We start from the raw sequence: 23,459 nt of genomic DNA on the forward strand, positions 1-23,459 counted from the left end.
GAAACCCGAGCTTCCCTCTGGCGCATCGGACAGGGGCCTTCCGCAGGTGGCCCCAGGGCAACTGTAGGGTACTCGCGGATCTGTTTGCAGTGGGCGCTCTTAAGACCTTCGCGGACTGCAGGGAGGAATTCCGAGTGCCTCCCGCGGCCGGACTGCAATATGCTCAACTGAAACATTGGGTGCTGACGGACGACACATATCAGGCGGCTACCCGCGCCTTCACCCCGTTTGAGTGGTTAGCTCGCTCCTTCACTGAAACGAAGGGACTGATCTCGAACATTAATCAGATTCTACAACACCCACGCACCCCGCCCTCCCAGTCCTACCAGAAACGTTGGCACTCCCACTCCAGAACAGTGGTCCAGATTATGGCTTGATATACCCCGAACTTACCATAGTGTCTCACAGCAGGAGAACGCATATAAAATAATGACTCCGTGGTACTACACGCCGCAGCGGCTACATAAAATGTTCCCGACCTCATCCCCTGTATGCTGGAGGTGCCGATCAGCGACTGGCGATTTCTTGCACATCTGGTGGACCTGTCCTCAGCTGACCCTCTTCTGGAAGGAGGTTCTGAGCCACATCAGGGGGATACTGGGGTTCCCTCTGCCTGACGCCACCTGCACACTGCTACTGGGTATCAAGCCTACAGGGTTGAGGGCCCTCACCCTGAGCGACTGGGCGCTGGCGCTTTAAATGCTGGGAGCTGCTAGGCAGCTTATCGCTCTGTATTGGAATAAGCCGGAAGCACCGCCCATTGCTGCGTGGTTTGTGCGCCTCTGGCATGTCCTGACAATGGAACTTCTCACGGCTCGGCTGCAGGCCCGAGACGCGCGCTTCAAAGCGGTGTGGCAGCCCTTGGTGAAGTATCTATGCGTAGTAGAGCATGTGCGTCACATGCCCCCTAAACTCCGGGCGCTGCGCTTGGTGGAGGATGCAGTGGTTCCCCCTGACCCAGATAGACTGTTGGCGTGAGGCTTAAATGTGTGAGGCCTTGACCACTCCCGAGGAAATCGACCGCTCAGCTGGTTGACACGGAGCCTGTCCCTCTCCTGCCCCCTCTGCCCCCCTCTCGGTGCTCTATGACCCCTCTCTTCTCTTCTCTTGGTCCTGTAGGGTTTACCTTATTGGTTTACTTGTTCCAGATGGTCTTGAGACCAGGCCATCTTAGGCGGTGACTGCACGGAGACTGTTTGAACATAACGCGACCGGCCCTGTTGGGTTGTAGGTGAAACGCTGTGTATAAATCCCTGATTGAGCACTGTTAAGGTTACCTCGCTTTCTTATGCCACCACGCGGCCGGCCCTGTTGGGTTGTAGGCTTAACGCTGTGTATTAGTCACCTCATTGCTGCCCCCGGATACGAGGGTGAAATTAAAAAAAGATTTGACAACAAGATTCATAGAGTGACTTGTTTGAAGGTCTTGCGTTTTTTTCTAAATAAAAATAGATCGTCATCTCCATAGGATTTGAATTTGGTATTAATAAAATGAGCCCTCTTTTTGAACATACGCAAATACATTTAATAATATCTGTCATGGAAAAAACATTTTTTAGTACCAATTAAGTCTGTGAGATGGGTCAGTGAGCTGTAAATTCTATGAGAAGTAGATCCTTTGACTGTTTGTTTTTTAAGCCAACAGGATCGTCTTGAAAACTCATTCCTCATTGTTACCCTACGTAATCTCTTATTTTTCACATAAATCAGCCTATTGCGTGTCCTGCTTTCTTTCCTAACTTATCTACGTCAGCAGAGAGAACTCTCCACTATCAAGATGTTGGAAAGGTGCTAGTTTTTATGATGTTAGAAAGCCTAACCAGTTATTTGTGAATTTTTATGGCCATATTAGGCAAGGTCTCGCTAATGCTAAAAAAAAATCTTTTGCCAGATGTATGGTAAGATGTATTTCTTTATTACAAGCCCTCCGATAAACCTCTTCCAGATAAACCTTAAGCCCACAACAGAATAGGAAAGGCAGAAACCACTGCCTGTTAGACATGTTCCAGTTTTGAACAATTGCAAAGCTACAGCATGGAAGTCAGTATGTACGCTTACTAGACCCTACCATCTAGAAACGGATATTTAGGCAGTGGCTAAGCTTTGTTGTATATGAAAGTAGTTTTATACAACCGCCTTCTAAAGTGTTTATTTTTTATTTTTTTACATTTTACTACTTCAACCTGATAGCTGCATTCTATACTGTTAGGTTGCTGTGTTATTAAAGCATTTGTAAATACCACTGAAGATCCTATGATGAGGAACAAAAGATTGATGTAACTGAAGTCCTTGTTCTGCATTATAGGAATCTTCATTGATGTCAAACAACCAAGAATGGGCAAAATTTTAATTACCCTGTATAATTTGTCTAATGTTAGGCTTTTCATGTTGTGCTCGTTACTTGAAATTCTCGAAAGTACACTATTATGCCACTTTGCGTAATTATGTTCTGTTTACTGTTAAAGAAAGCAAATGGTACGATTCTCAGTAAAGGTTTCCATCAAACGCTCACAGGTACAACAGCATGCAAGAGGCTCTTCATGTGCTCTTGTTTGAATGCATATTTGCATCAATTGTTACTGCGAGAATGCATTGCATGACCGGTTTTCCTTTTGCAGTCTTTTGCTGTAATTGCATGAATTCAAGTTCTGTGAATTTTACCCACCCCTATAAAAGACCCATCCGACTCCCTTAGTTCCACACTCGCTATGCAGTCATTTTTGTAGGTCTCCCCGTTTTGTAGGTCTCTCCGTTACTTTGTTGCAGTTATCCTTAAACTGTTTCTTCGTGATGGCTACTCAGAAAAGGCCTGATTTTAAACCATATAGGGAATGTGGGGCTATGTCAGTTCCAGACTCACATAAAGACTGCCTTTGGTGTTTGCTGTCGGACCACGACATCGAATAATGTGTCATCGGATCAATCCAAAGGCAATAAAGGAAAGGCAAGCAAAGGTGTTATGGCCCAGGCGAAGGAGAAGAGAGGTCGGAAGAGACCCAGTCGAAGTCGCCGACTCTGCACACCTCGAGGTCGTCGAAAAAATACAAAAAAAGAGGCAACATGGGTCCAAGTATCGAAGAGAAACATTTTGGAAAGTTACATGAAGATTTGTCAAACATTGCCAAAGTTATTAGCAAAACAAGAAAAGGTGTTTTCTATGGAAACGCTCACCTTACACTTGGATATTACTACAACTCGTGCCTTAAGGTAACTATAACTCTCTCCTCCGCCATGCATATGTTGCAGTGATATTATCAATGATGTCCTTGAAGATAAAAGGAGGAAAATCCTGTTCCTGTAAGAACCTGAGAAGCAACCTGTAGGAAATCTGCGTTTTCTGTGAGGTCGCTCTGTATTTTTCGCCTCTTGCTGGACCCTAGATTTTTGATTGATTTAGAACTGTGCACTTTACCCTTGCTAGCCAATAGCAAAGTGCATTTCCTCCACCTTTAAACATAGTTGTATCTGCATAATATTTCACTGACTATATGTCCATAGTATATGTGGCAAGATGTACTCAGGTCCTGGAAGTTAAGTGTCGCTAGTGGACTGCCGCACAAATCGTACCATCCACTACTGTGGCAGTGCATACAGGACTTCAGGGTTCCTAGTGTAGACTGACTGTAGCAGTTTAAAAACAGCAATTCAACCTGTCAAAATAAAAAATAAACCCTTTTGACATGTCCTAAACCTAACTGGTAAGTATTACCAAGTCACCCCCTTTTAGGCTGTGTACACTACATGTCAGGGTGCATGGTATTTAAAAGTAGAACATGTAGAAACTTAATGTTAACATGACCTTACATTAGCATTGAGCCCAAGAGCTAGTTTGTACTGTGGCAGGCCTAGCTGCCCTATATGAAAAACCAGAGTACAGATGAAAATCCTTATACTGGATCTTGGGACTAAAAAATAAACTTTTTTGTAATAGTTATTAAAAATTCAATTCAGTGGTGAAGTTGTATTTTTAATGAATATAGAGGAAAGGAAAATTTAAGAAAGTTATCTAATCTCTGGCTGAAGTTTCTGGAGGCAAATTTACATTTGCTCTCCATCTTCTTACATCCAGAGATAAGCATTGGAATATATATGTCAAAAAGGTGTGAAATGTCTCCCAAGAGTAACCAATAGGCTGACCCGAATGGCTAAAGAGGACTCCTGAACGTCAGAGTATTCACAGTGGGAGCTGTGGCGTCCCCTGAGATTAGTGTCAAATCTGCTTGGTTTATATATAACTATTGGGGCACACTTGATAAGAAGAGAACAGGATGGCAAGACTGTTCTGGTGCATTCACCTGCCTGTTTGCTGGAAACCCCTGTGTTTGTTCCACAAGACTTTTGTCTCTGTGTGTATTGGGGGTACAATGGCGGTTTCAAACTGGATTTTTCTGTTGGAAATGGAAGGACATTATGATTACTATAGAACTCTCCACGCACACACACATACACAAACATATACACGCAAATGTGTGTGTGTGTATATATATATATATATATATATATATATCAATGCTCGAAGGTGTCCACCTTTGAGTAGCACGCGAACAGCAGCTTGGTTTATGTATAGGTGAGGACGGGGATCCACTCGTAGACGCCGCTCCGTACGGGATCTGCCCGACGCGTTTCGAAGCTCCATATGCTTCTCTTCAGGGGCTTTAACGGAAGCGGTGTGCGCAACCGCCGACCCACTTCCACATTTTATATATAGCACACACACCGATGGGAGGCTCAAAAGAGACTGAGCATTCTGGGAAGTGTGGTCCGGGAAGCACACAATCAAGTCCTGTATGGACTCCACAAGTGGGCCCGTCCTCGATTCCAAGTACGACTGCTGCTTCACTTTCGTGACCCCCAGGGTACCGGGGTGGTGCATACTCCGTGGCTGGACGGCCGCGTATAAATCAATGCTCGAAGGTGTCCACCTTTGAGTAGCACACGAACAGCAGCCTGGTTTATGTATAGGTGAGGACGGGGATCCACTCGTAGACGCCGCTCCGTACGGGATCTGCCCGACGCGTTATATATATATATATATATATATATATATCATCAAATTGCCCTGAAGCATCGGAGGAGCACACACGGTGTTCAACCATCCAGCTTTGTAGAATGCAGCCAGCCTTTAAAGTGCGCGTTTCCTTTCACACTGCCTACGTGTTTCAGGGCCTCAAGCCCCTTCTTCCTGGACAACACGCCTGAAGAATGAAAAGAATCCAGGTGAGCCCTCGACTTCTCTGTGTGCAGCCCATGATTACGAGGCGTTCAGCCTCGAAACGCATCTGGATGGAAGCAAAAAGAAAAGCATGCAAGAATAGCGCGCTGCAGCGAGGTGCACGGACCGGATGGTAGGAGACAGCATGTGTGCCCTCTCGAAGCTCAAGGGCATTTGGTTAAACATATTTCACACGGCAGTCCTGGCCTTGGCAGAGGAGCACCATTTCCTGCAAGACTTTGAACTGGAAAGGCTTTGGAGTGAAACCTTTTCTCTCTGTGAAGTATGCTGTACCTGGTTTAATCAGCCTGCATTCCTGACATCTTTCCCTACTTAAAGTTTCACAAATGCGATAATAAACACAGGGGAATTGAACCTCCTCAAGGCGACCACTGAATCTCATCTGCTCGGACCACAACTACCATCATGCCATCAGGCATCTGTTGTGTGCCACGCCCACTGTGGGCAGTTTTTTCAATAAAATTAAGAATTAAAAGAATCCAGGTGAGCCCTCGACTTCTCTGTGTGCAGCCCATGATTACGAGGCGTTCAGCCTCGAAACGCATCGGGATGGAAGCAAAAAGTAAAGGAAGCAAGAATAGCGCGCTGCAGCGAGGTGCACAGACTGGATGGTAGGGGACAGCATGTGTGCCCTCTCGAAGCTCAATGGCATTTGGTTAAATATGTATATATATATACACACACACATATATACACACACCCTCCAGAGCCCACGTTCAGTGAGGCTGAAGACTTTTTCAATGTTGAAAATGCTCAAAGTGGGATAGGGTTGGCTCTGCAACATTTATCTCATTGATTAGATTGGGCCCAGGAGTTATCCCCACCCATTAGTTTGTGCCAGGCATTAATGTGGTGTAGGAAAGTGCCCCTTTTTGACATTGTAACTTCCACTTTTTGACTGGTATTGGAAGCAATTTTGACGAAGTGCTGTGTTCCTGCTATCCAGGTCCCTAGTGCCAGATCTCTTTCCCTAAAACTGTACAATTGTTCCCTTAATTGGCAATTCCTTTGGCACCCCTGTAAGTCCCTAGTAAATGGTACCCCCAGGTACCTTATGACATGGATACTATAGAGGTTCCCTCTGGGCTGCAGAATTTATTGTGCTACCGTAAGAGACCACTCGCCTAACTCATACAGATTACCATTGTTGCCTGTGTCTTGGTGCAGACAAAAGTGAAAACACAACATGGCACACATCCCTATGTGCCATGCATACAGACACTGCATGCAGTGTAGGTAAGCCACTTCTATAGCAGGCCTAACAGCCCTATGCCAGGGTGCACTATTCTACATATCTCCTGGAGCACATATGTCCCTGTAATGTCCAAGTCAATTCTTCGTGATTACAAGTGACCAGTGAAACTTTAAGTATGTGTGTTGGACACTGGTAAAAACGAGTTTCCTCACTGATACTAAAGATGTTTGGTATCAAACATCTTGAATTAATAAACCCACACTAATTCCAGTCATGGATTTATTAACACATGCACCCAGAGGGCTCCTTAGAGGTGCCCCCTGGAAACCTACTAACTACTAGTGTGCTGGCTAACTGGTCCTGACCAGCTTTCCACCACAGACAAGTTTCTGACCCTCAGTGGTGAGAGCTCCCGCTCCTGGGAGGTTAGGAACAAAGCCTCCTCTGGTAGAATGTGTTTTACACCCCTTCCAGCAGGATGTCCTGTAAATTAACATTCCAATGCAGGGAGCTTCAAAGAGCCCGCAGCCCTTGGTATGCAAATCTGACTTCCCTCAGAGGTGAAGGGATGCCAGCCCCTCTAACCAGGGCCCATTTGGCACCTGGACAGGTGGGAAAATTAGTAGTCTGAGAGGTGTGTTCACCCTCAAACTGGTTCCACCCGTAAGGTGGGCTACCTTATGTGGGCACAAACATTAAGTTTGCTTCTTGATGATGACATAATTAGGAACTCTGGGGCAGGGTTATGATGACTTCCCATAGGAAGTGGTCACATAGGGGGTGTAGTAACCTCATGGCTAAGCAGCCCATTCACTATTACCCTACACTCCTCTAACACCCTTAAATCTAGCATTTTGGGGAGCCCCTGGCACCAGGAAATCAGATCCTGCTGACCTGAAAGTACACTGAAGAGCCGCAGAAGTTAGAACGGAGGACCAGCAACTGACTTGGCGCCAGCCCTACTGGCCTGTCTGCTGTCCACGACAATTGTGCTAAAGAAGACTCATCCTCCAGCTGCTATACGTCCAAAAGCCTATAAGGACTGCCACACCCAAGACCCAGGAACTCCTGTGGAGTAGTGAAGCTTCTCCCCTGCATCCTGCTGGCACCTCCGAAGAACTGTGTGGACACTAGACCACTGACACCGGAAAGCACCACTGCACCGGTTCCCCCTAGCCAGAGTCTAAGTGGGCCAATGATGCCAGCGTGGTCCCTAGACCCTCCAGAGACGAAGCCTACTTTGAGATTGCCAAGAGTGTACTTCCCAACGGCACTTGCAGCCTCTTTGTGCAGACCCCTCTTGAGTCTGCTCGTGAAAACCCAACATCTGAGAACACCTCAGCGTCTGGCCTGAGAAGACAACCAGAGGTGTCTCTACGTCCCCTAGCATTGAGACCTGAGCACCCTTGTTGGTTCAGCCTGAAAGGTCCCCCATTCCAAGCTTGCAGCCTCTTTGTGACCTAATTGATCCCCATAGACTTACACGTGCACCGATGCTGAAAAGCACCTGGTAGCTCCAGTGCTGCTGAGGTAGCATGTTGCTGTGCCTTGGACTCTTCCCTATACTCACCCATATCTGGAAGATTGGTCCTGTCATTCGCTGTTAAGTACCTGTATGCAGTATTTCTTTTCTCCATAGGATAACACTACCGGTCCAGAAATTGCAGTGTTGACTTTTAAACATTGTAAATATTCCTAACTTGAAATGTACTTACCTGATTTTTTGGATCTTGGTGCCTAAAGTTATATAAAGATAAGTGTTATTTTTATAAATTGGTGTGTATCTCCTTATTGAGTCGTGTGTATGATTTTAATAAAAAAAAATCTTTTTATTGTAATAAAACAAAAGAATAACATTAGCATTGGGTGAACAACAATTGACATCAATGTGAGGTTTTGGTTGTCATTCGTATATATGCAGCAATTACACTCATATGGGACTCGGGATAACGGGGAATCCGCCGGTTCTACTTCCCTTTGTCGCCTCAGGTGGGAGTACACAAATGGCCACGGTAACTGTTCCATGCTCCCCATATCTTCCCCCATTTCTCAGGACAACCCCTGGCCACAAACACTGCCCTTTCCCTGTACATACACCAATCAAGATCTTCAGCCCACTTAGTAATCCGGGGCGGCTGGCTGGCCCCCCACAGCTGAGCAATGTTTCGTTTCGCCACCATGTATGCCAACGTCACCCACTGTTTCAAGTACCCATTCAAGTCCGTGGGTTCCCATACATTCAGCAGACGCCTCCGGTCGTATCTCCTCCCCCAGTACCTCTTTAATTTTATCATGTATCACCGCACAGTGGGTTTGTATCTCCTCACAGTACCATATAATATGTATGAAAGTGCCTAGCTCTCCACATCCTCTCCTGCATTCACCGCTCATCCCATGTGCACAAGCCTAAGTCCCGTGATATATGACCGATGTAAAATCTTAAGCTGCACCAGTCTGAGCCTCATCTGAATTGCGACCACTTTGGGGGAGGAGACCGCCTCTACCCAGTCTTCATCGTCTAACTCCAGTCCATCGGCTCCCCACGCTGTTCTAATACTCCCCAATGGGTCCTCCATATTATTTACAAGCTTCCTATAGATCAGGGAGATAGTCTTTTCAGGCACGTGACCATCTAGCACACGGTCCTCAAGAGGCGAAGCCTCCGGGAGGTCTGTATCACTGGGGACGTGAGCGAGAAGAGCGTATCTAATTTGCCTGTAACAAAATTATTCAGTAACATTCAAACGGTATTGCTTCTGTAAAGATTCCAATGTCAACACACCGTCTTTCCCCCATACATCCTTGATCTGGCTGATTCTTATGAGGTCCCATTTATCAAACCCTTTAGTCTTTCACAGGCTTACAAGCTTCTCCGAACGGAACAGTGGGGTGGCTAGCGTCCATCTTCCCTCCCATCCCAAACTTCTGGTAGCAGCATGCCAAACTTGTACAGCGTGTGCTGTCGGGCCCATCAACGTGAATCTCCCGGGCCTTGCATGTAAGGCTGTAAGAATATCACCTCCTGGTGCTTGCCCACGATCCATAGTGTAGCCTGGTCTCCAGGGGGTCCATAGATCATGTGATTCACCGTAGCAAGGTGTGAGGCCCAATAATATTTCCTCAAGTCTGGGAGACCGATGCCCCCGTCATCCCATGGGAAGGTTAACTTGTTAAAGGCTATACGTGGCCTGCCTTCCCAGAGATGTCCGCTGAAGCACCTCGATCTCTTTAAAATAGGATAGTGGCACCGGATCCATGGGGTTTTGGAGCATGTATAGGAATCGAGGTAAGGCCATCATCTTAAAGAATACCGCTCTCCCAAGTAATGAGAGAGGGAGAGCCTTCCATCTTTCCACATACTTTCTAAATCGATCTAAATTGTCGTATCTCATCTTCGGATCTAAGGATATATACATTCCAGGATAAGTAAATCCCACCAGTTCAACCTTTATCGGGCACGATTGTGGAATCACAGGCGGTGCCCCGGACAAAACGAACACCGACTTTGACCAGTTAATGGCAAACCCGGAACACCTCCCGAATATGGCCAGGACATCCAAAAAATTACTTAAGGACGCCCTGGGGTTGGTGAGATATAACAGAATGTCATCTGCATAAAGCGAAATTTATCCTCCCATTCAGGCGTCCACCGCAAGCCTCGTATTGACCGATCCCATCTGATCCATGCCGCCAGAGGCTCCAACACAAGTGCGAAGAGCAGCGGGGATAGCGGACAACCCTGTCTTGAGCCTCTTCCGAGGTGAAAATCCGCAGACTTACAATTATTGACTATCACTCTGGCCAAGGGAGTGGCATATAGCAATTTAACCCAACTGATAAACCCCGGACCAAAGCCCAACTTGGCCAAAACAGCAAACAAGTAGGCCCATTCGACCCTATCAAATGCCATAGTGGCATCAAATGACACCAGGATTGCTGGTTCCAGTATCTTTGGGGAACCACCCAGAATCCCATGCAGTCTCCGCAGGTTCAGGGCCGTGTTCTGACGCGGCATGAAGCCGGATTGGTCGGGGTGCACCAGGGTTGTTATGACCTTGACCAATCTGGTGGCAAGCAAGTTTGCTAGAATCTTCGGCTCAGCATTGAGAAGTGAAATGGGCCTATATGAAGAAGGATTTGTCTTAACCTTGCCAGTCTTGTGTATGACCACAATATTTGCCACCCGCTGGTCGTATGGAAGCTGTCCCAACTCCCTATTTTCTAGAAACATGGCCCGGACAAACGGAGCGATTTTATGGGCATTCAATTTATACAATTGTATCAGAATTCCATTTGGACCCGTTGCCTTCCCAGATTTTATGCCTCTAATCGCCAAGGCGACTTCATCATCTGTGAAAGAGGAGTCTAGATAGTTCCTATTATCCTCTGAGAGACTAGGCATGACGATATCTTTGAGCAGTTCACCATTATCCGCCTCTGTGAAACCTCCCACCGAGGTGTACACTTCCTTAAAATATTCAGAAAACACATCCGTCACCTCCTGTGGGTCTGTGACTCTAACGGATCACGACCCCTCTAACTCCGGAACCAACCTAGAGGCCCATTCTCCACGCTCCAACCAAGCAATCAGTTTACCGGCTTTGTCTCCATGTTCATAGATCCGACTTTGCAGGGCACGGTCATGGGTAACTGCTTTTTCTCTTGAGAGGTTTTGATATTCTCTTGCTTTAGCTTTAGTGAATGGAGGTCTCCCGGAACAGCAGACCCAGCTACGCGTTCTCTAACTGTGTCACTTCCGACTCCACCCTCGTTACCTCTGCCTGGTGTTTCTTTTTTTTACCAGCAACCAAGGAGAGAACCTCACTCCTTATACGTCTCCCACACAAACTGCGCAGAGTCAATTGTGCCTACATTTTCTTGGAAGTAGCGCTCCGAAATCTGAAGTACCTCCTTTCTAATGGCCGGGTCTTTCAAGTGCCATGACGCAATGGGAGCTACCCTTCCCAGCGCTGGTTGCCCCACCTCGACCTTTAACCACACCGGAGAGTGGTCTGAGATACCTCTGCCAAGATATCGTGTTTCTCTAATTGTACCCGCTAGAGCGGCCGGCATCAATATGTAGTCTAGCCTGGACATACTATTTTGCGCGGCAGATACATGAGTAAAGTATTTCTGGTGCGGATTGTGCATCCTCCAACTAACGACCAACCCCAGAGTTCTGAGGAAATCCGGGAGCCACCTCTGCGACGGGGGGAGAACACGCGGCGGGCAACAATCTAATCCTCCAAGTACTGCATTGAAATATCCCCCCCAACACCAACAGCCCCAAGGGCAGTGTCAGGAAAACGGCACTTAAGTCTCTAAAAGTATCGGACTGGAGGCCGGGTGGTACATAGATTGACAGAAAGGTAACCGTTTTACCCCCCAATCGCCCCGAGACACCCACATATCTACCTCTCTGGTCTGACCAAGTAGCTTGAATGTCCAGCGGAAAGGTATTCTTTGTTAAGATACCTACCCCCCCAGACCCCAACGTAAACCCAGCATGCGCCACAAGTTTATATCCCCCTTTATGGAGGGCCATGCACCGGTTCCCAACAAGATGTGTCTCTTGCAGCAATGCGACTTCTGGGGAGTGTCGTCTGATCAATTGATTCACCATTCCTCTCTTTATCTTGTCACCCAGACCATTAACATTCCAGCTCAACACCCGTATCCCCGATTCCAGACCAGTACCTGACATTTACCCCACACCATTAGCATCTAGTTTCAGCACGGTCACCCGATGCAATAAACAGCAAAACTCAAACAAACCCCCAAACTGTGTAAACTCCCCGGTCCCTGGATCCCTCCCTCCCTCCCTGCTTACGCCCATCCCCAACTGGCAGTGTGCCTGTCGCCCTTCACTCTAAATCAACTCTTTAACTAAATATAGTAACGGGGAGGAGAATTGATGAATTACTCCCCCTCCCTCCGCCCCGGCTCAAGTCAAACATTAATCCAGTGTTCCGAAGCTGCCCTCCACTGCACCGCTTCAATATCCCTATATCACTGTGGAACAGTCTCTTGAAAGATCATTGTCTCAGTGTCTCATTTCTACACTCTATTCTCACTCGCCCACCTACTGGTCTTCATCTGCCCCATGTTCATGTCTCTCCGATTCAGTGGAGTGAAAACAATCAATCCAGTCTGCCGCTACCTCAGGATTATCGAAGAACCAGGTCTTCCCTCTCGCCTCCACTCTCAACCGTGCCGGGAACATCATTCCATATCGCAGGCCCTTGTCTCTCAATTTCTTCTTCACCGGCAGGAAACTTTAGCGTTGTTTCTGCGCGAGCTGTGTGAAGTCCGGAAAGAAGGAGAGCGATGCATTTTCATATTTGAGGGGTCCCTTTGCGCGGGCTGCCTGCAATATAGCATCACGGTCTCTAAAATTCAGGACCCTTGCAATCATTGGGCGGGGAGGGGCGCCAGGCCTGGGTCTACCTCCAGGAACTCTGTGGGCTCTCAACGTAAAAAAAATTCCCCAGTCCCCTGGGCTTAAGATGATTGAGGATAATGTCTTCAACAAACCGGTCCGGCGCCGAATCTTCCGCCTTCTCAGGGACTCCTAGGATGCGTATATTGTTCCGTCTGGCCCTCCCCTCAAAATCGTCTAGCTTTCTATCCATCAAAGCCCGGGACGTATGAAGATCACGCACCTCCTGCTGAAGTTGCGTCATGTCATCCATCAGACTAGTGGTCTTTATGTCCAAGGATTTAACTTTCTCATTTGATTTTGCCAGGTCCGCACGCATGAGATTGACTTCTATTGTGACTGTATCCAATTTGGCATCAAGAGATCCCATCTTATGTCCCAACGATGTCTGTACTCCCTCGATGGCCGCCATCACATCCAATAGTTTTAGTTCCGCCGGTGCGTCTGAAGAGTCTCCAGTCAGTGTTTGGGCCCTTTTCATCTTCACCGGTAATCCCTAAGGCATGGTATACCTGTCCAATTTGTTAGATTGGACCAATTTAGCCCCTCTCGAGGACCTGGGCTGAGATTTGTCTGGATCGCCCCTTGCCGCCATGTTAATCACCCCTTAGCGAGACTCGCCACCTCAGCACCACCTCAGGTCCTAGTAATTCAATTATTAATATGACCCGGGGCGTCTGCGAATATCAGATAATTTGTCTAACATTATTTGGTAGGCCAGCTCCGTGTAAGAACAAGTCCACAACTAGAGATAGTTCTGGCATTGGTCCCGGTACCAACCGCAGCCTTTATTCAGCACCAGCAGGGGCAATAATGCAGCCGCAAGTATCGTCGTCCGCTTCTCCACGGCTGGGTGAAACAGGCCACTAACCCCTAGGACTCTAGGGCCTCGATCTGCCAGTCCCCGGGCAGCCTGAACACCAGGTAACCGTTGTATCCACAGGGGGGCAAATGCCGAGGTCCCCACTGGCGCCTGGCTTCACCGCCGCCGGACACCGATGGACCATCCAGAACCACGGGGACCCCTGGAGCCCGCTCCGCAGGGTAAATATCTCAGCGGAGGCAATCTGGCCCCCCCCAGAGCCCCAACAGCACCAATGTGAGGTCCCGCCGGAAAAACCAGGTGCAAACTGGCGCCACAGAGCACCACACTCTGCCGGTATTTGCAACGCTCCAGATGTCTTTATTGAGCACTGAGTGGGGGGGGGGGAATCATCCAGTCTCAGCGCCCCCGACCTAGCTGACAACAAACAGGCCCCCGCGGCGGCTGTCCGGGAGATTCCCTGCTGCTTGTTCTTCGGCGTGTTCACCGTCTCTCCGCCTCCGGCCCCAGTCTGGCGCCCGTCCACTCCGTACGCGGGCGCTGCTCTACAGTTACGCTGCTCCGGTCCCTGTCTCCACAGCGGGACCGGAGACACCCGCCGGGCCGACACCTCTTCACACAGCGGGGGGCTGCTCTCGTCCGCCAGTGATCGCGGCACCATTAGTTCATGTGGGCGTCCCCGGGCACTTCCGGTCGCCGATGCCGCTGTTGTCCAATCACGTCTCGCCACCAGCGCAACTTGAGTTCCCGGGCTCGTTCTGCCTTCTGGTCACAGCCTTTTCTCGCCACAGCTCCGGTCCCCGTCAACGCAGCGGGACCGGAGTTCTAGCCGGGGCATCAGCGGTGTCTCGGGAATCGGGAGGTACCCTCCACTCAAAGGAGAGACAACAGGATTATAGAGCGGGGGGGGGGGCTAGCTACGCGGAGCCGAGGTCCTATGCGGCCATCTTGCTCAACGCTTAGCTACTCCGTGTGTATGGTTTCTTGACTGGGTGCATGCAGCAGATGTTTAGCACTCTTCTCTGATCAGCTTAAGGCTGCTCGATCACACTACCACCTAAGAGAGCACCTCTGGATTGCTAGAGCAAGCCCCTGTCCGCTGATAAGGGATACCTAGACTCTATATAGTATACCAAAAAGAGGTAGCTTCCTAGAATTGACCCCTCCAGGCAACCGTTTCAGAGAAATGCTGGACCTGAGAAAGAACAGAACAGGGCTGGACCTGCTGTTTGTGGCCTGAGAGGAGCCCTGTAGGACTGGGCCTGCTTCATCTTGTACACAAAATAACATGTACTCCAAGGGCCATAAGACTGACCTATTCAAGCTACAGAGATGCAACAAGCTAGAGGCCTTTCCTGCAGCTTCCCAGCTGATCAGTGGCCACTGAACTTGGACGCCACCCTGCTTTTGGCCTCTGCCTGACAGCCTGTGAGTCTTTAATGGCCTCCCTTGTGGTCTTGAGGGGCTTTAAATGTATACTCCTGTGTTATTTATAAAGTTTTATTTATTTTTCTTAGCTTGCATTAATTTATTGACTTCAATGGTTCACCGTGACAATGGTTGTGATGATTAATTTAGGTGTGCCGTCTCCCCGTCCCCTCCCTCCTCCTCCTCTCCCCCTCCCCCCAACCCCATCAATCAATCCAGTTTCCTACTCAACCCATCCCACCATGCCCTTTTCTGGCAGAAGCCTTTCTGACACCGTTCTTTTTTCCGGCTCGTGATAGAACGAACTCAGGACGCCTGTAAGGCTTTTTTGACTTTAAAACCTTATATTATCTAGTCAGATAAACAATTAATTTGTCTTCACTCAACGTTTTCGTCAGCTGTCAAGTGAGACAGTTTATTTCTGAGACATTAAATCGTTTTTCAGTAAAAATACCTCATCTGTTCTCAGTGCCCCTCCTGTGGAAGATAAAAGGCTGTTATTGATGCACATAGAGTGTACATTGTATTGTATTGTAATTGCATTTATACAGTGCTTACTACCCCTGACGAGGCGTTGAAGCTCTTTCGGCGAGTAGCACGCTACTCCGGGACCCATAGAGGATTAGTGTTGAATTAGTATAGTGAAACATGCAAGTACATTTCATGTGGTGGATAGGTTAGTCAGTTATTTGGATTTGGAATGATAGCAGAAGGATAGAGGAGGACAAAGGTTTGTAATTTTATAGCGCTTGTTGACGCACGAAGCCTACAAAGGATTAGTGGTGAATCAATATGGTGAAATATGAAGTAATTTCAGTGGTGGATAAGGATCAGTGCAATTAGTATTGCAGCCACCGCCCCCCTCCCCACTCCCCCTGCCGCCTCCTGTCCCCATCCCCCACCTCCCCTCTCCCGCCACCTTGGCTTCATGAATTCTTGCTCTCTTGTTGGCCTCTGTGGGTTTATTTCTGTCCATCCATCCCTCCTAGTCTATCGTTCATTAGCGCCTCCCCCTGTGAAGCCCCAGTGCAGGATTGGAGGCACCTGTGCTGCAGCCTTCTACTGCAGATGAAGCACTTTAAATGAGACCTGCAGCTGGGAAGCACTTGAACTGTGGCCTGCACTGCAGTTGAAGCACTTAACCTGCAGCTGGGAAGCACATGAAATGCGGCCTGCAGCTGCAGTCAAAGCACTTGAACTGTGGCCTGCAGCTGGGAAGAACTCAAACTGCAGCTGTAGTCCAATCGCTTCAACTGCATCCTGCTGCCGTCAAAGCACTTAAACTGCGGCCTGCAGCTGCAGTCGAAGCACTTAAATTGCAGCCTGAAGCTGGAATTTGTCAGCACCTTGTGCACTAGACCGGTAGTGTGAAAAATAATTGTGTTTAACCTATGCACCTCGTCCCCAGAAAAAAACTGCAGGCAGTGAGCAGGTCATACACTGGAGCTGTGGCTCACTTATAGTGCAAGTGATCAGGTCATGCCCTGGACCAGTGGCTTACTTCTAGTGCATGTGAAAGTCATAAACTGAATATGTGGCTTGCTTCTAGTGCATGTGCAGGCCATACACTGGAGCTGTAGTTTTCTTCTAGTGCATGTGAGCAGGTCATGCACTGGAGCTGTGGCTTGCTTCCAGTGCATGTGAGCAGGTCATGCACTGGAGCTGTGGCTTGCTTATATTGCATGTATGCAGGTCATGCACTGGCGCTGTGGCTTGCTTCCAGTGCATGTGAGCAGGTCATGCACTGGAGCTGTGGCTTGCTTCTAGTGCATGTGCAGGTAATACACTGGATCTGTGGCTTGCTTCTAGTGCATGTGCAGGCCATACACTGGAGCTGTAGTTTGCTTCTAGTGCATGTGAGCAGGTCATGCACCGGAGCTTGGACTTTCTTCTCGTGCAAGTGCAGGTCATGTGCTGGAGCTGTGGCTTGCTTCTAGTGCACGTAAGGATGTCATGCACTGGAGCTGGGACTTTCTACAAGTGCAAGTGAGCAGTTCATGCGCTGGAGTTAAGGCTTGCTTATATTGCATGTATGCAGGTCATTCACTGAAGCTGTGGCTTGCTTCCAGTGCATGTGAGCAGGTCATGCACTGGAGCTGTGGCTCACTTCTAGTGCATGTGAGCAGGTCATGCGCAAAGGCTCGCATCAACCTGCTCAAACATCTTGCAGCCTACCTGGCCCCTAAGGCACTCCTGCCCTTCACCTTCTGTGGGTCATTTCAGGTATTCACAAACAACCCAACTGCAATATAGTATAGCAAGAAGTGTGGTATGGGCTCATGTCCCTTGTTACTGGACACTTTTAGGCTGTGGTGACGGGCTCAGCCTTGCGCACTGACCAATGACTTACCAACCAAAAATGGCATCTTCTCCCAGAAGTGGGCAGTCCATCTTCGCCCTCAGTGTTCTTCTCTGTTACACTTTTTTGTCATGCATGAGAACAAGCATTGCCTGCTGTTCAATGCCCTGAAAGTTCCACTTCAAGGAGCCCTGGGAGACCTCCTTGATCTCAAATGGGACTCCTCTCCACTACACATTTCTGCTTCGTTTGATTCACCAGTTTCTGAGGAAGCTGCAGAAGACTGTGCACAAATTAGCTTGAGTGCACCGGATTGCCTTCAGTGCCTATGGCACTCTGATCTGCTTTGCCAGTTCATATACCCCCTACTTATGCATTCACTTTGGTTGGACATACTTCTGCATCAAAGGGGCGGCTCCTGCATTCAAACTTCCGGAGCCTCCACTGTCAGTCCTGAAGATTGAGCACAGCTTTTCTCGACCCAACAAGGCTTTGTTGTGGGCACAGTTGGGTGATATTTGTTTGCTCATTTGAGACTTCTCTTGTTTACTAGGATCAGCTGCTTAACCTTTATATAGTTGTTTTGTTCCCTCTTTCTCCCTTTCCTATGACTCAGTGGGACCTTAATTTGATGCTGACGTTTTTCATGGTTCTCTCTTTTGAGCCTATTCAATTCATAGTTGCATTTAAGACTGCGTTCTGATCTGCAGGCCCTGTCTGTTCATCCGTCTTTAATAATGGTTTCTCCAGACACGCTGGTTCTTAGGACCAAGGCTTCTGTGTTAAAAGCGGTCTTCCTGTTTGACATAGGTCAGTGCATCAATTTAACCCACCGCCTTGACCCCACAAAAAGGAGGAATTACTGTATTGCCTAGATCCTCAAATGGTCCTCCGTTTTTACAACAGCGAGACCTCATTGACTGGATTGATCATTAGTTTTGCTTAGCTATGATGGTTCCAAGAAAAGCTAGGTGATCTAAAAGTGAACTGTTTCCTGCTGGATTGGGCTTTATATCGATTGTTTGCCCAAAAAAAGCCCTGCCAGTGACGTTGAGGGTCCATTCCAGGGTGAAGGCTGTTTCTTTGGCATTGACCGTGTATATTCCTCTACTGGTTATTTGCCAGGCTATAGAGTGAAGTTAGGTCTGTATCTTCACCAGGCATTGTTGCCTAGACTTAGTGATGGCCATTTTGTCAGATATGTGCTGCAGGACTTTCTGTAGTTTGATCATCTCCTTAGATTCACAGAACTGCTGCTTGGCGATTGATTCAAGAGGACAGCAATCCGCAAGTAGAAGCATTCATCAAATTACCTTTCACGTGGATACTGGACACTATCTGTTTGCAAATTCCTCACCGATTCACCCAGCCATGGTCATACAAAATTATTATTGTGTTTCTTTGTTTGTTTTTTCAGATCGAAAGTTGGTTCCATACAGGGACATTTCTGTCCATGTCATGTCCACTTCTAAGGGTGTTTGGGGCAGGGGGGTAGGATGAGGAACTGATGTCCATGTGTTGAAGTGGCACTTTGTTCAACTTGTGACATCTTGTCCGTGGTGGTTCTATACCTAAGTTAGTGGAATCTGCCCATGGAGTGTCCACCATATAGTTACCAAAGATAAGACTTTTTCAGTAGTATCATTTTATAGATCATGTTGGGGATTTTAGTAGTACATAGTTGTTTCCCAAATCACTCCAGTTTAATTTGTCTGATGAGCTGCAAAGGTTATCATTGCTGGCACTGAATAGACTGTTCTCAGAAATCATTAGCAGATTTTGAGGTTGTGTGAAACGTTATTTTCTTAATTATTTTGATACATAGATTTATTCTTGATAGGTAATATAAAATATATAATTTATTCCATACTGGTGATAGCCATCTATTTAAGCTTAGGTCAGATTATCCATTAAAAAGCCTTTGTGTTTTCTTAAAAACTTTAGCACCGTTAGAGAAAGATGCAAAAAACTTTAAAAATATATGTGATTTGGGTTGGCCATGACCAGTCCATGATGGGTAGGTATAAATAGAGGTACCAAAAACTTGACTTTTACCATTTTAACTGCTACTGTAATATTTGCTCACTGCTAAAGAATAAAAATAATTAACTAAATTGAACCAAACTTGACATCGAAGTAGAACTTTACTCCAGGAAATGTTTTTGCTTTTTTGTTGTAATTCAGTTTAATAGTTTTTGAAACTGTGTTTTAAAAGTTTTTCAGCTTGGACTTGAAGAGGTTAAAGTAGGAAAAATCCAGCCATGTAAGTCTGTATATTCACTAAAAAAAAATGGCACAGTTGGTTAAAATGTAATTGAAAAGGTAACGTTTTAAATAAAAAAACTGAAGTTTACTACTTATAATTACCTAAAATAACTATAACTCACACTGCCGCCATACACTGTTATTAATTGTCATTTCAGATCTCAGGGATGTAATAAATGCAATCATTAAAAATGCATTGAGTGATTTAATATGTGAGGCTGAGCAAGGCATGGTGAGTGCCCCCCCTCCAACCCTCAATCCAGTTTCAGATATATTTATAATAGGGAGGGGTGTGCAGCCCTCCTCCCTCAGCCTTTTCAATTCCCCGGAAACACCATCCCCAGAGCCAAATCGTTTTTAATTTGGGGAGGAAAGCATGGGGGGCCCTCCTACTTGAGCCATCCAGTGCCCAAAGGATCAGAATTCCCTTGGCCTGATGGCAGCAGTGTCCCAGGGACCCCATCCCCCAGACACTGCTGTTTCCCTCCCAGAGAGAGCGGTCAGGGAGAAATTCAGTTTGTTTAAACACAGACCAAATGGGTGGGAACAAAGAAATGCAGCCAACTCCTCCCATACTGCTGCTCCCCCTGTGGCCCCTAAACCTCGAATTGCTGTAGGTTCCAAGAAGGACCACAGCACCCATGGCAACTAAATCTAAGCCCTTGGGCATGCGGTCCCCAGGGCCATGTATGGGGAAGGGGTGGGGGGCACACTCTTCTTTCCCTTAAAACAATGACCAGTCCTCTGGGATGGGTTCCCAGGGGCCTTGTAATGTTAAAAAAAAATATTGGAGAAAAGAAACCAATGTTATAGTTGGGTGTGATGATATCTTACTTTGCATTTAAAAAAAACCTGACAAATGCACTGAAAAAAATAAAAGCTAAAGGGACATTATAGTTAAGCAAAAATGTCAGTTAAACATGTCATTTTAAACTTACAAATCCACTGAAATTCACCAGTTATCTCAAGTAACTAACTCGCGCCCCTGCCATGCACAATTTCGTCATCAATAATTTTATTGCAAATGTTGAAGTGATATTATCAATGATGTCACAGCAGATGGTATTTGTGATGTCTAGTATGTGGGGTGAATAGGAGCTCATGGTGAGGGTGAGAGTGTAGTTAACTATGTTCGATTACTCTTAATTTTGCCAAATATCATGCAGATCCATTAAACTGTGGCAGACGCATGGTTTGGCAGATGTTTAGTTTTCTGTTTGTTATATCAAATTTTCAGCAGATCAGTCAAAGGGGGCACAAAGATAACGGCACAATAAAAGTTTCATTAACTAACACTGGTGCCATTGGATAAATCTGTATGAAATTTGGCAGCTAGCTAAATTATGCTTGGTGCAAGAGTAGGCAGGCTCTGTTGTCAACCCTTGCTGCGCACAGTCGAAGGGTGTTGGTTGGTGCTGGTCCTGGCCAAAGCCCATACACAAGCACAGAATGGGTACATAACCAGTAAATGCTGTACATTGTAAAATAAAACATTAAATTCACAGGAAAAGAAAGTTAAAGGTAAGTTACAGTTCAAGGAAGGGTAACATTTCTGTCTCTCTTGCTCTTTCTATATCTGTCTATTTAAAGGCTTCTCATAGTAGAACGGATACCCTCTCTCAGTGCATCTGCCAGAGATGTACTCCTGCTCTTGCTTGTACATACACAATGGTTTAGAGGAGAAGGGTTGTGGTAATTTTATGGTATACCATGATTGGTTTGTATTAAGATGCAATTGAACTTAAGTGTATATATTTTTACGAACTGGTAGAGCATCCTGAATAAAATGTTTTGCTTTTTAGATCACACATCCAGTTACAGAAGTGAGTGCAATGCTCCCAACCTATTCATTCTGTAAACAGATTAGTGCCCAGGAGTTTGAAGAACAGAAACGGTCTACCTCACAGGTGGCAATGGAGGAGCTTTTAGAAAACATTATTAAGGACAAAACATTATCTATAAAAGAGAAAAAGAAAAAACTCAAACAGGTAAGAAATTTAAAATCCTACCTCATGGAAATGTTATTTTTCCTTCTCATCCACACACTTGATCTAATCGAAAAGGATCAAGTGCAGTTGTTTTTTTAGTGTGAACAAGACTGCAAAGGTGCAGAACAGAGGTATGGAAGTAGGTTTCATTCTTGAACCTTGATGAGCTGTTTGTAGTAATTATCTGATACAGACTTCTAGCCGCAGATTCCTTACATTTGAATTCACCATGTGTCAAGCTGGATCACAAAACGTTTGTGTGAGCACTGCCCCTTGCGTGTGCCGTCGGGTGGCTCTATTCAGCTCCAAGTGACTGCATTGGTTATAACGTCGCGTTCACCTATTCAAGCGCAGACGTCGGTCCTTGTCTTTCTGCGACAGTCGACCGCCGATTTGGGATGAGCTACAGTTTTGTAAAAACTTTTTCAAAACCAAAACTGTCACTGCGCCATGTGGGTAACCGACCCACATTTTGTATGTCCTTGGTGTCTCTCGTGCAGCCACGACTCAGTCGTGCTCAGTCTGTCGGGCCATGACTCCGAAGGCCTTTCCGGAGCGAGCTATGAAGCTCCTTGCAGCCCGGTACTTGACACCTGCCAGTGAGACTCCGCAGAGATCCCAGTCCTGATTGATGAGGAAGAGGTCACGGGACCGCTCCCAGAGCCCCACTCGAGGCCTTCGGGACACTGGGAAGAGACCCAAGAAAATAGTCTAAGCAGACTGCATCTTCGTTTTAACTATCGCCCGCCGATGAGGTAAGGAACACCGATGCTCTAGGCCCGGTTCTGTGTAATCCGGGGTAGACTCTGTGTCTCCCTCCATTCCTGGGAGCTGGAGGGAACCCCATTTGAATAAAAGAATTTTACGAGGCCGTGCGCTACATATTTGAGCAGGCAAACCCTGCTGGTGAGCCTTCGGAGCCCATGGGGTCAGAAAGGGCACCATTGGATTTGATGCGGTCAGCTCATGTATCTGGGATAATGCCGGTCATGCCTACATGACCTTCCTTGGCGTCGGACCCGTAGTCTATGCCACTGGCGCCCACCAGCGGTGCCAGCCCCATCCTTATCCCCAATGACTGGGAGTTAGATTAGCGTTGCTAGACACAGACTCTGGCGCCGGTAGGACCCAGAGGTTCTATGTTATCGCTTGGCTATTTTCAGGGCTTTTCAGGTACGGGAGAGAACTGGGAGGGGTCGATGGACCCTTTAGAACACCAGGAGGTATCTGTGGACTGCACACATCTCCGGATACTGGCATGCTCTCTCTGCCAACAGTGACTATAGAGGAGGAGGCTTTTTATGCCATGGTGGTAAGGAGGGCAGCTGAGGTCCTTGGACTGGAGGTGCCCTCCGTGCAGGTCAGGACTAATATTCTGACCAAAGTGTTCCAGCCTGGGGCTTCCCCCTCCAAACCTTATTGCCCTCTAATGAGGTACTTATCAATCAATCAATCAATCATGGCATTTATATAGCGCGCTGCTCACCCGGAGGGTCTCAAGGCGCTTGGGGAGGGGGTGGACCGCTACTGCTCGAACAGCCAGGTCTTGAGCTGCTTCCTAAGGGCGAGGTGGTCTTGGGTCAGGCGGAGGTGGGTCGGGAGGGAGTTCCACGTCTTGGCGGCGAGGTAGGAGAAGGGTCTTCCTCCTGTGGTGGCTCTTCGGATGCGGGGGACAGCGGCGAGGGCGTGGTTGGTTGATCGAAGCTGGCGTGTGGGAGTGTAGAAGTTGAGGCGGCTGTTGAGGTATCTTGGTCCTTGGTTGTGTAGGGCTTTGTGTGCGTGGGTGAGG

The 23,459-nt window shown here is 47.3% G+C and overlaps 1 protein-coding gene across 4 annotated transcripts in view; it reads left to right on the plus strand.

The window, feature by feature from the left end:
• Positions 1 to 23,459, plus strand: part of DEPDC1 (DEP domain containing 1) — a 362,287-nt gene that overhangs the window by 287,569 nt on the left and 51,259 nt on the right. For all 4 annotated transcript variants that reach the window (XM_078668810.1, XM_078668806.1, XM_078668812.1 and 1 more), the window contains one exon: positions 21,485 to 21,670. In XM_078668810.1, coding sequence (XP_078524936.1) covers positions 21,485 to 21,670 — 186 coding nt within the window. The remainder of the gene's footprint in view (positions 1 to 21,484; positions 21,671 to 23,459) is intronic.

Source organism: Lissotriton helveticus, chromosome 1_2 (assembly GCF_964261635.1).
Source record: "Lissotriton helveticus chromosome 1_2, aLisHel1.1, whole genome shotgun sequence".
Classification (NCBI taxonomy): Eukaryota; Metazoa; Chordata; class Amphibia; order Caudata; family Salamandridae; genus Lissotriton; species Lissotriton helveticus.